Source organism: Ascaphus truei, chromosome 2 (assembly GCF_040206685.1).
Source record: "Ascaphus truei isolate aAscTru1 chromosome 2, aAscTru1.hap1, whole genome shotgun sequence".
NCBI lineage: Eukaryota > Metazoa > Chordata > Amphibia > Anura > Ascaphidae > Ascaphus > Ascaphus truei.
In genome coordinates, this window is record NC_134484.1 from 94,638,913 (window position 1) to 94,651,967 (window position 13,055).

General features: G+C 41.3%; 1 protein-coding gene across 15 annotated transcripts in view; it reads left to right on the plus strand.

Moving 5' to 3' along the window:
• Positions 1-13,055, plus strand: part of STAU2 (staufen double-stranded RNA binding protein 2) — a 414,157-nt gene that overhangs the window by 201,833 nt on the left and 199,269 nt on the right. For 14 of the 15 annotated variants that reach the window (XR_012797298.1, XM_075583378.1, XM_075583368.1 and 11 more), the window contains one exon: positions 7,260-7,397. The exons of the other annotated variant lie outside the window; for it this stretch is intronic. Coding sequence is in view for 13 of the 14 variants with exons in the window: in XM_075583378.1 (XP_075439493.1) it covers positions 7,260-7,397 (138 nt within the window). In the remaining variant the exon portion in view is untranslated. The remainder of the gene's footprint in view (positions 1-7,259; positions 7,398-13,055) is intronic. 15 annotated transcript variants of the gene reach the window in all.

Sequence of the window (13,055 nt, forward strand, 5' to 3'; positions counted from 1 at the left end):
TTTAACACAGAACCCCAGTAAGCTCTTTTGGGAACCCCTGAGCCCCCACAAAATATATATATATGTATATGTGTCAAAATGGAGTGCTATTGAGCGTGGGATTTTAATCCTAATAGAGGTAAATTAGTACAGTATTAGTATTTTATCTGGTAGTGTTAGGACTTGCGAACAGGTGTCTGCCTTGACGTGGCTCGCAAGCTTACAACGCTTTGGCCAAAGGGTTAAACTAAATGACCCTATTTCAAGAGAATATATAAGTATTTTACTGTGTATTTCTGTCATGCTGGATGTAGCATTGGGCTTCTCTGTCGTCTGTTGTACTTTTTAATTTAGTTCCTTGCGTCCAAATACAATTTCCCTTTCCCAGCATTAAGATATATTAATATCAAACAATTCACTAATATGGCTTAATAATTAGCTGGAAAGAGAGAGATTACCAACTATGTTTTTTTAATTGAAAATAATGTTAATTATAACCAGCACGCTTTTTTTGTGTGATTTCGAAAGCAGTTGTGAGTGAGGGACCATGTAAGGAAGATATCACAAAGAAACTAACAATAATAAAAAAAAAAAAATGAAAAAGCAGGTATGGAACTAAACGATGTTAAGCCTTTGGGTGACCCAAGATGTAGTCACTCCAGTACATCATGGTCTGGAATGCCAGGGCTTCATGACTGGCTGGGGCGCTTCAGGTGGCTACATCTTGTCAAAGGAAAGTCTTTTAGCTTAAATCAATTTCTGCGTTCCCATGAAGAGCACAACATGATATCTGGACTCCTCTTCCGTTTCCATGTTAAGGGCCTCCAAAGTTACGTGACTGCCCGTTGCCAGAGGGACCTTCGTACTATGGTGCTGCTGCCCCTCCGGCACTCAAAGGGTTAAGTTTCCCTACTACCTAAAATAAAACCATCTATTTAAAAAACAAAAAAAGGACATTTAGCAATTTCTTTTTTTTCTTTCAGATTGCACTGTCTCTGGAGAAAGCTCCATTTTAACCATCCGGGCAGTTAATATTTCATACGCTTGCATTCCCTGAACATTGCATTGGAAAGGACAAGACGAAATCTCTTAACTCTTTTGGTTGCTGGCGGGGCCGCTGCACCAGAGTGCTCGACCCCCCCCCCCCCCCACCTCCCAGCAAAACACAATCATGTGATTACTCCGAGCACTCAAGTGATTGGAAAGTCATCTTCCATCTCCCTGCATTTCAGATTGCGTTCAGCACAGAACGCAATCTTCTCTGGAAAACGCGCACTCGAAGGGCATGACATACTGTAGCCACTACGTCAGGGCCATCTTAACAGCATTATAGGCCCCCGGGCAAAGCAGTGCACTGGGCCCTGCCTACACAACGACTCACAGGAATAAAAATGTACGCCATTAAATGCCTCTCTCGAATCCATTACAATATTCTGCTTCCATAACATTGCAAGCAATAAAAACGGCAACATTTCTCTCGCGAATGCAGACATGCCAACTCTCCGCTACAAGTCGTAATTTTTCTCCTTCTACCGAGTTAGCGGGAGATTTGAATGTTGAGGCGGGTGATCGGAAAATTAGTGTTAAATTCTGGTCTGTGCATAGATTAGCATGGGGCCCCTATGCTCGTGGGGCCCCCGAGCAACTGCCCAGCGTGCCCATGCGTTAAGACGGCACTACACTACGTCATGGGGCTCCTGGTGTGCCAGTTCCAATGACATAGTGGCTACATCCTGGGTCACCTAAATGGCTAAAGTAAGTAATTAAAAAATGGCGATCAGCACAGACGGCTGCTTTAAAATCAATCCCTCAAAAATCAATCCCTCAAAAACTGAAGCTATTACCATTTATGATGAGCTACGGTAGAACCCGATGGTGGTGTAGGGTTCTCATGGAATTGGGCTGTCAAACCAATGTAAGATTTAGGCATACATTTAGAACCTGGCAAATATCATAAAAAGGTACCTTTTGTCAAAACTTTTTACCCATTACAAATAATTCATATGCTACTTAAACATTGAAGCTATAAAAGATCCTTCCTGAAATGTATATGGAAAGAGGGGAAACCTTAAATTGCGATTATCTATTAAATATAACCCCAGTGTAATGTGTACAGTACATGCGTGGAAGGTATGTTGAAAATTATTCGCGCTTGCTTCGGACCACACAGTCTTTCTCCAAATTCAGCAGAAAACATTTTTGTAATGGAAACTATTGGGGATGGATAGGTAATTTTTACAACACAGAGGAAAACGTATTGAAGACTTTTAAAACATTAAAAGAACCGTTACCACAATCTCATTTATTCCGGCATATTCAAATAACTAATTTGTAGAAAATTATAAAATATTGTGTTAGTTACTACTTTTTAAAAATTTTTTATTCTGTCCTGCAGATAAATTTTTTACTGTATCATGGGCTAGTGTGAACTAAGGAACATCACAGCATAACATTAAAATAATTTGTTCAATTGGCAAAAAGGATTTCTATAAGATAACATATATATTTTTTCAATTTTGAAAGGTGAAATGTATGAACACATTGATTTGGATAGAAATATGGAGTGAACATCAATGTAATTTTGTTTATATATATATATATATATATATATATATATATATATATATATATATATATATATATATATATAAACAAAATTACATTGATGTTCACTCCATATTTCTATCCAAATCAATGTGTTCATACATTTCACCTTTCAAAATTGAAAAAATATATATTATATATATATATATATATAATTATATTATATATATATTAGATTTGGGCTTTATTATAAAACATGGATTTTGGTTTCAATATTTAACATGTCTGCAGTGTTAACTAGAGTACATTTTTCAGCAAATTTGCTGTTTGAAAACAGGGAAAGGATTAAACATTGGAAAGGTAAAAGTACCAGTAATTACTGAATTATATTTGCTTGCTGTAGGTATAATTAATATTGTCTTCCACTGGAAAAGTTGTGAACCCCCCTCACATAACATTTTGATAGGATATATATATAGCAAATGGAAATATTAGACATGCACATGCAAATGAGCATATAGGAATATTTCCATTTGCTATATGCTTTGCTGTGGAGGGTTACACCTCAACTTAACTATATATATATATATATATATATATATATATATATATATATGCAAATATAGCTGTATGCTCATCTGCATGTCTTAGGCAGGTCTGCAACCCCGCCTTTCCCCATTATCACCCAGCATACAGCACTTCCACTGCAGCAAGGGATTCTGGGAAATGACATGCAAATGAGCACACAGTGTCACTTTTTGCCTCAATAACCATTTTTAACATGGTTCCCTATAGGCTTAAGCTTGCTGCATGGTCACAGCTTTGAGCACAGCCAGGGTTAAATGGTTATTGAGGCAAAAAGTGACACTGTGTGCTCATTTGCATGTCATTTCCCAGAATCCCTTGCTGCAGTGGAAGTGCTGTATGCTGGGTGATAATGGGGAAAGGCGGGGTTGCAGACCTGCCTAAGACATGCAGATGAGCATACAGCTATATTTGCATATTTGCTTTCCTGTGGAGGGTTTTTGTCACTTTTTTTACTCACCATAACTTAACTCAGTATTATGGTTTGGCCTATCCCATAAGCCTCTCTTGCATCCCAGTAAAATCAACCCCACACTGATGAGACCCATCAAGGTCGAAACAGCTGTCTGTGGGTGGTTTTCTGGGTATGCACCTTAACCCTGGCTGTGCTCAAAGCTGTGACCATGCAGCAAGCTTAAGCCTATAGGGAACCATGTTAAAAATGGTTATTGAGGCAAAAAGTGACACTGTGTGCTCATTTGCATGTCATTTCCCAGAATCCCTTGCTGCAGTGGAAGTGCTGTATGCTGGGTGATAATGGGGAAAGGCGGGGTTGCAGACCTGCCTAAGACATGCAGATGAGCATACAGCTATATTTGCATATTTGCTTTCCTGTGGAGGGTTTTTGTCACTTTTTTTACTCACCATAACTTAACTCAGTATATATATATATATATATATATAAAAATTTTTTTTTTTTTTTTAATGCAGTGGGAGGCTTCTTGTGACAAAGACCATGAAACAAATGTGTTTGTTGTTTGTTTTTCAATACATGGTGGGGATTATGTATTAATTCTTGCCAATACAAGAAAGAAAAAAGTTAATAGGGAAGATTTTTGCAAATACAACTTGTGATCTTCATGGACAGCTCAATCTCCAGATATCTTACTGAAAGTTGTAAATTAAAGTTGATTGTCGACTACATTGATTAAACATCAAATCTGGACAACCAGAAATAATATAATAAAGTGCTAATATGAATCAAAAGTATATATTACTAATTGCGATGTGCTGTATATCTTAAAGTTTCCCTCTAGAACCAATGGAGCCAGTAACATTAACCATTACATGTTTTGTAACACCAATTTTCATAAAGTTTGGTGAATTTCTGTAGATTTACATAATTGACGTATTGGACATTTTGCAACATTTGTTAAAAAATGTTTTGAAATAAATATATTCTAGAAAAAAAGATAACATGGAAAAGGCTTAAGAATTTTGCGCAATTTTAATTTGTAGAGAGGAAAAACGTGCATCATATAAAGGGGAAGAACCGCTCCGATGTAATTGCAGGTAAGAAACAAGCAACACTTCAGCAGTGTGTTTGAAGACCAGGATAAATGACATGGCTGTCAGTTGTGATGACGGCTGAACGAGCATTGGCATGTGGTTTTAGTGCAGACAACATATTGATTTTATGTTGACAGATGGACATAATGGAAGAGATTGCTACCACTGGACTTAAGTGGATCAGTCTATGACTGAAAAACAAATCTGAGTGTCGTCTCTGTAAATAGTTGAAGCCAAGAGAACTAATGAGATAACCCAGTGAGATTGTACTTAAACTCAACATGTGATATTTTTTCTAAAACACTTCTGAAGAACAAGATAAGGGACAAAGGCCCACATCCTCAAAAGGTGCTAAGCTTTAGCACGCCTTGGCTACAACCCATTAAACGACCTCCTTTGGTCCAGATCCACAAAAGGATGGTCTTTACTGCCATTCAAGTGATCAAGTGAATGGGAGTGAAGGCGTGCTAAAGCTTATCGTCATTTTGTAGATATGTTCCAAAGAAGATAGTTTTATGTGTTGTAGCCAAAGTTAGGAGCTAGAATGTTAAAGTTGTAATCCCTTGTAAGCAAACAAAAACATTTTGTAAATAATTTAACAATCTAATTGACTTCGTTCAATAAATGTAACCATTGCTACGGCAAATATTTGGCTGTTTTTTTTTCTTTGGAAATTGGGCACAAAACACTTTTCTTCAGGGCCTTTGAATGTATGGGAGGAGAGGTACTTGTTTTTTTCTGTGCAAAGTCTTGTTGAACATAAACCAAGGTAATCCAATTCCTACCATCATACATACTAGTAGAAACCCCCTTCCAAGTCAATTCACCATGTTTAGAAACAAATTTAAAAAAATCACTTTAAAATACTTTTGGCGGTTTTCTTTTTGACTGACAGTATTTCTCTGAACATATGCTTATAGAACATATTTTGGCTGTGTGTATTATTGCATTGAGACTAGCTGTATGGTTTGAATATTGTCATTCTGCTTGGCGTAGGATGCTTTTCGATAATGGAAGTTAGTGTAGACAAATACAGTACACTGTTTCGTCTGGCTCCTTGGTTTCCATGCATGGGGAAGAGATAGAAAGAAAACATTGCACAGTATATCTAATACAGGCATAGCTTTCAATGTAATCTCCTGATTTTCCACTCACAATTTCTGTGTCTTGATTTAGATACTTGTCTTAGTTGCTTGTAGATCTGATCCCCATATATGTAATACATATATATGAGTTCTTCAACCTCTGGTTCACGCAACAAAAGTTCACCCAGCTGTAACCACTTGAACATATCACTGCCCTTCATACACTTTGGTCTTAGAAGAGATTTCCCCTTTACCCGATTTTCCTGGTCAACGATATTACCGATATTATATATATATATATATATAGTGCAATACGTTAAAAATATGTATTCCACAACAATAAAAACAGATATCACACACACATTCCCTGTTTTTTTAGCCATTTGGTATTATGGCTAAATACCATAGCGTTGAGGACTGAGCAGCTGGTGAGTTCGATTCAAGTCAGCTAGCGTTTCTCTCCACCTCTTCTCCCTCATGGTCGGGCACCACGTTTCTCTCGCGCTGCCTGCTGATGTCGCGGTCTCAACGGGAACTTTGGTTAGCGTCACGAAAAACTGATGGTGCTCAGCAAACAGCTACTTAGACTAAACCCTATGTGTTTCACCACTACTTCCTGTTGCTTCCTCAGGGGCCACGGATTTTGAGAAAATCTGTGAGTTTTCAAGGCAGCAGACATTTTTTTGCAACAATAAAATGTGTTGAATATATGCAGTATAATGGGTATTTACCATTATTGTTGTCACTGCTAAACATTCATCAGATAGGTATTATTGAGCACAGCCATATGATCACTGGGTGATTTATAGATTTTATTTGGTAGAGTGCTTTGCAGTGTATATATTGTTTTTTTTTTTTTAGACTAGCTGTATGCTTACCCATTGCATTTCCTTACCTTTATCTGTTCACAACCTTGCTTGTATTGTCTGTTGACCTGGGAATCTTCAATAGCCGCGTATAGTCTTAGCACTCAATTGGTACAAAGTGCTGAAAATGTCATAAATAAACTTCTTCATTGTGAGAATCTGTATCCTGCTATATATTTTAGACCTGAAGATCTTTTAATGCTGTTGCTTACCCTGTGTTTGTTTGCTAACTACTGAAATAAATAGCTGCAAAATGCTCAATGTCACAGGATTATTTATTGACATACATTTCTTCTATTTATGAAGATGTTTCTGAAAAACATTTGCTTGTGGCATTTTACTGTGTGTGTGTGTGTGTGTGTGTGTGTGTGTGTGTGTGTGTGTGTGTGTGTGTGTGTGTGTGTGTGTGTGTGTGTGTTAGTGTGTGTGTGTGTGTGTGTGTGTGTGTTAGTCACAGACCTTAATGTACAGAGGTTTGTTCGAGAATGAATTCTTGCTTAATTTAGGAAAGTTGTTTCCAATTCTAGTTGCAGAAAATATAATCTTTTGTAATAATTCAGAGTATTTGTGTATGTGTGTATGTATATATAATCACCATTTTCAGCCCTTATCGATCCACTGCAGAATGAATGCCTCCGCAATGATATTTCTGGTACCTATATATATATAATGTTATTTTTATACCTTTTAGGCTTCACCAGAATATGGTCAGGGAATGAATCCAATTAGTCGCTTGGCTCAAATCCAACAGGCTAAAAAGGAGAAGGAACCGGAATACATATTACTTTCAGAAAGAGGAATCCAACGTAGGAGAGAGTTCATTATGCAGGTAATGTATCTGATTTATTTTATATTCTACAATGTCAATAATGAATATTATTGTAAGACTACACAATTATACAGGTAGGACATAACGCTTTATAACTTGAAATCTAGCATCTGTTTTTGCTGCCCATGGAGCTGTATCATCCTTATAATGGTATCCTAGCTATTAGTGTCACATAGCGACTCCTGTTTATTCTCACTTCCCCAACTGCAGCAAGAAGCACAGATTTGTTGTCCCTGTATACTATGGAGGGTAAGATCAGTGCAGCTATGTGAAATAAGTTGATGCCACTAAGTCAGAAGGACGTAGCAGCCATATTAGTTTAGGATTTGGATTTATGTTTTTGGAATAAAAAGCACAGTTTAATATCGGTGACCAGGAAAATCGGGTAAAGGGGAAATCTCTTCTAAGACCAAAGTGTATGAAGGGCAGTGATATGTTCAAGTGGTTACAGCTGGGTGAACTTTTGTTGCATGAACCAGAGGTCGAAGAACTCATCAGACCTCGGCAACAGAGATGCGGACAGGCTGACAAGAAAAAATCTCTGCTGCACGTCATCAGTCACTGGCTTGCAATCCTTGACCCACCCAACTAATCTTGGGTTGGCAGTGGAGCAGTAACTGTTCCTTTCTGTCAGGGTTCTGCTCGCCACAAACCAGGGTCGGACCGCGAGGCTGAGGTGGGGTTGTAAAAGCTCCGACCTGAGACCGCGCAGGCTGATCCGGATTGCGCAGTTCGTAGTCATATGTCGCAGGATCAGGATTGGAGAAGACAGCGTCGTCGTTGTACAAGCCAGGGTCAGAACAGGAGACGTCAGGATAAACATTGTCCATGCAAGAGTTCGGCAATAAGGAGATAGGAGAAACCCGCTTCAGCTTAGGAGCGCGGGGTTGGCCTTTGCGCGAGCGACGACCATGGCCCATGGTGCTGGTCACAGGAGATGGTAGGCAGACCAGAATAGCACACCGTCTTGCTGCACGGGTGCACCAGTGCTACAGCGCAAAAGTCCTGAGCGGGCAAGGGAATCCACTGTTTCAGCGCAGGAACCAGGACACGGCCTCTCTATATTAGGGAAAGAGTAGGCCCCAGGAACCAGGAAGCTGTAGATACAGGGAAACCTCCGCTACAGTGCAGGAATCCAGGAGACTGCAGAACGCAGGGACGAAACCACTACTTAGTGCAGGAATCCAGGAGGCTGAAGGACGCAGGAACGAATCTCTGCTTCAGCACAGGGGAACAAGCGGCTTGAAGGGAGCTGAAGGATGCAGGACGTAACCTGGAATCAGCATTGGAGAACAAACGGCTTGAAGGAAGCTGAAGGACGCAGGACGTGACCTGGTATCAGCAAAGGGGAACAAGCGAGAGCTTGTGGCAAAACAGTAGACATCCAGTAAGGACTATGCTCGGCAAGGAGCATTATGGGCAAGCAATACTTAAAGGCCAGCGGGCCAATCCCCGGCGGGGGTGTGAAGGTCCTGCCCCTAATGAGTGAATGCAAGTATAGTTTGCAATGAAAGGCTGCACAGCTGCAGTAGATACCAGAGGGAGTGTGTATTGCTTTGAGTGAATCCAGGCTGCAGCAAACCTCAGGAAAGCTGTTCCAGAACTGCACCGGTCTGCAAGGTAAGGTAACCAGTAAACCGTGGAGCGGATTCCTTACACTTTCTGAACAGATCCAGCAGCTCTTTGAAAGTGGTAACCTCACACCAATCTACCCAGCGCTTTAGGTAGTGGGTCAGCTTGGACACAAACTCCACATGGGAGTCCAGAGCACCGCAATGTAGAGTCTGGAATTGGGCCCAGTACGTCTTGGGTGTGATGACGTATCGAGCAAGTAGGATTCACTTGACTATGGTGACCTCTATGTCTACCTCCTGATAGGCCTCCACGGCTTTCCCACTCACCTGGGGGGAGAGAAACTTTATCCAGTCATCTTCGGAGATTCGGTATAGGTGGCACAATTTTTCAAAGGCCCGAGGTACCCATCCATGTCTTCTTTGGCTTCAGCGAACTTCAGGTGAACCTTGGGGGTAAGCTAGAGCTGGAATCTCGACTTCTGGCTGTGGACTGGCTATGAGTCGGTTGATTGGTCTCAGCCATCAAAAGGGCATTGTGGCCCTGGATGACCAACAAGCGCTATGTACATTAATGGCGCTATATAAATAAAGACATACAATACAATACTTGTCTACTGTTGGGTTCTTCCCCAAGTTAGCCAAGGTGTTTTGGAACATGTCACTGCAGGCAACTTAGCCTCAAAGTCGCTCCATGCGCTCCCGAGGAGCAGTATCTGGGACATTGGGTAGGTCAGTGTCAGCTCAAGCCTGAGCCAGCTAAGGTAGAGGCCATTCTCCGGTGGCTGGCTCCATATGCAGAAGCAGGTGCTTGAGTTCTTGGGGGCAGCCAGGTATTACCAGAAATTCGTGCCCCAGTACATTCCTATCGCCAAACCCCTGACAGACCTAACCAAGAAAAGGCTTCCCAGCTCTGTGACCTAGTCTCCCGAGTGCAAGACCGCATTCTTGGCTCTTGAGGACGCTGTAGGAACATGTGACGCGTCGTCAGACGGGACCGCTAGGGAGGAGGTAAGGGGCTGGTGAGAGGCGCCCGCGACCACGCAGGGACCTAGTCTTAGTCTCTGTTTCAAGAGACCAACTGGAAATAGGAATAGTGACCTGAGACGCGTGATCCCTTCTAACTGGGAAATCTTGAGACGGAGAGATCGTCAGGACTCCTAGGTAAGCTCGCTCAGGAAGTACCCAGTAAGCTAGGAGTCCCACGTAAACCCCTGTCTCGATAAGTTGTAACTGTGTTTAGCATTGGCATTACTCCCTGTTGGCTCAACCTTGTTCTGTCTGGTGATTGCGATCCCAGTGAAATCGTCTGGTCTCCCATGCCAATCACTATGTTGGATGTCCGAACAAGTTAAATCAACTATTTCGCTCCTTGTTGCAAAGTAGACCGAAGAATTAATCTTCCGTTCCATAGTTGCATTGAAAATAGTACTACGCTTCATGGGAAACTAATATTTACACCCTGAAGAGGTGGCTTGCAGAAAGATATGCCAACAGTTAGAACCAATTTCAAAATGTTATTCTGGGCCTCACATTTGGAGAAATCTGATGGTGGAGAATTTCAGAGAGATGTTATGCTAAAATATGGAATTCCCTTACTAGAATACTAAATAAAGTATTTATTTGCGGACCTTGCAACCACTCCAATTTGAACATAACCAAGAAGTTTCAGTGGCTGTAAGGTGCACAGGGCTGTCTCTGGTAGGTTAATAAAACCATGTTATAATTCAGCACAAGATCTTGTCAAAGATTAAATGAAAACTCACCATTTACTTTCATTAACTGGTTAAAGTTCCTTAAAAACAAACAAAAAACTAATTAACAGTAGAATTTAAATGATTCATTTTGTACTGAAGATGTGTCAGATCCTTTGACTTGTAGCATGCAGAACTGGCTGTGATCATGACTCATGTGTTTCTCCAAAATAACATTGATTTCACAATCGGGTTGAATTATTTAGATTGTCAAAAAATAATATTGTGTGTGACACTATCTTCTCACATTGATTTCATCATCTGCTTCCCAAAATTGCAAGAAATCCAGATTATTTGACATACCTTTTACAATTTACATATGATTTTGGGAGGGGGAAGGGTTGGGGGGTGAGATTTTAATGAAACACAGGAATACGGTTAAGAATAAAATTGCTTGTGTGTTGATTAGTTCCACCCACAAAGTTAAAGGTGAATGTAGAATTAATGTACTAGTGATTATGGAGTTTATCTGTCATGCTGTATGAACAGCAAATACAGTTAATACAAGCCTGGTCAGTTGCTTGTGTTGATTGACTGTTCGATAAATCCAAACACAAACCTGATGACGTTGCTTGTGAGGTAATGCCGTTTGATAGTGGTTAGACTTTAAATCCAAGCTGAAATCATTACTTTTTTGTGAGCTAGCAGCGAATTGATTTGTCACACCAGATGTGAAAGATTAATGCCTTATCTATGGCGATTAAAGATCTTTAAAGTTTTATGGCCTATGTATTTATCACATTTCATTGTGAAAGAAGCAGAATTTACCAGATGACACCTTCATCACTGAGGTGTCTTCCAAACCAGTTTATAAAACCAAAGTTGTATATAAAATTAGTTGAAGTGCTCATTTACTCTGCACTATATAAAATTAAGAAGTCCTAAAAAATTGTGCCATATTAGTTTTCAGCAGAGATCCTGACATTGTCAGTGCATTTAAAACAAGTGTTTCCTCCAAGCTTTTGCTGATGCTTCTTATCTGATAATCAGTCAGGTGAAGGACAGAGCAGGGTAGACAATCTGCCTGTGCAAGGTCCTGATCAACCCACTGTGACATCTATCAAAAGGGTGGAGCTAAAGGAAGGGAAAAGACTCCAAATTCAGCATACTGTGTGTGAATGTATATGTAACGGGTATTCCCCCACCCCCAATCGCAGATAGAGTGAATGTGAGGGGGAACCTATATGTTACCAGGTGTGGTGCAGTATACCTGTTAGGCTCACAGGAGGTCTGAGCCTCCGCCAGTGAGAGCCTGGGGTGAATCCTCTGGAACGATCTTAGTTACAGCGCCTCCACCTGTGTAGGATTCTAGGAGTGTAGAATGTTCCCTACACAGGACCCACATACACAGTAAGCACATACACCGAAGTATATATATATATATGAACAGTTTACTGTATAGGAAACAATACATAACACAACATACATCAAAAATATGACATTGACAGTGTCCCTCTATGACACTCATAGGCACAACTACCCGTCTTCTCAGTGCCTTAACCCCCACACCTTATTCCTCCCCTAACACCATGTACCTAGAGTCCCACGAGTCCACTAAGAGATACAGAACCTATAGGCGGGATCAGCGCCTAATGTACCGGTTTGGTTGGTGCACTTAATACGATACCTGCCCGGGCATACGTCCGCGCCCGGGTGTAAAGATCTTCACAAAGGGTTGGACGCAGGAACAGGAATCCGCCTCCGCGGTGGGTGGCTCCCGACTGGAGTGATCCACCTTTATAATGTCTCTTATCTCTGCTAACGCAGAGGATGTTATACCTTCACGCAATTCACCTTCACAGCAATTGCCAGGATAGTTACGTTTCCTGGCTGGACCCTCATTTATCTAGGTTCTACAGGACCCTGTCCCTATCTCAGGGGAGTCCCTGCAGTAACCACAAGCTGGGGGTGAGTAGAACCTAGCTGGGGCCTAAGGGGAGACTTTTGGCCTAGTGCAGGAGGCTACTTTCCTCCCTGCACACACACACCCTCCCCTCTCTGTGTCCCAGCTCATACTGACACTCACACTCATGCTCCACTGTCGGCTTCCTGACTCCAGCACGCAACATTGTATCTCCTTTGCTACAGGAGAATCTGTAAACCCTATTGGCTTCAATGCAGCAGGTGATAGGGGTGAAAGGGCAGTCCCCAGATGCTGCTGGGAGTTGTAGTCCCTTAGGGGCCTCTTTTACATTGGGGCCGCGTGCGCGAACTGTAATGGCCGCCGCCGCTGCTAACTGCGCATGTGCGAACTGGGGGATATCCCTGACTATGGAGAGCCTCTTCCCACCCCCTGAAATGGCCGTCGTGTCGCTTCTGGGGCTATACTGCGC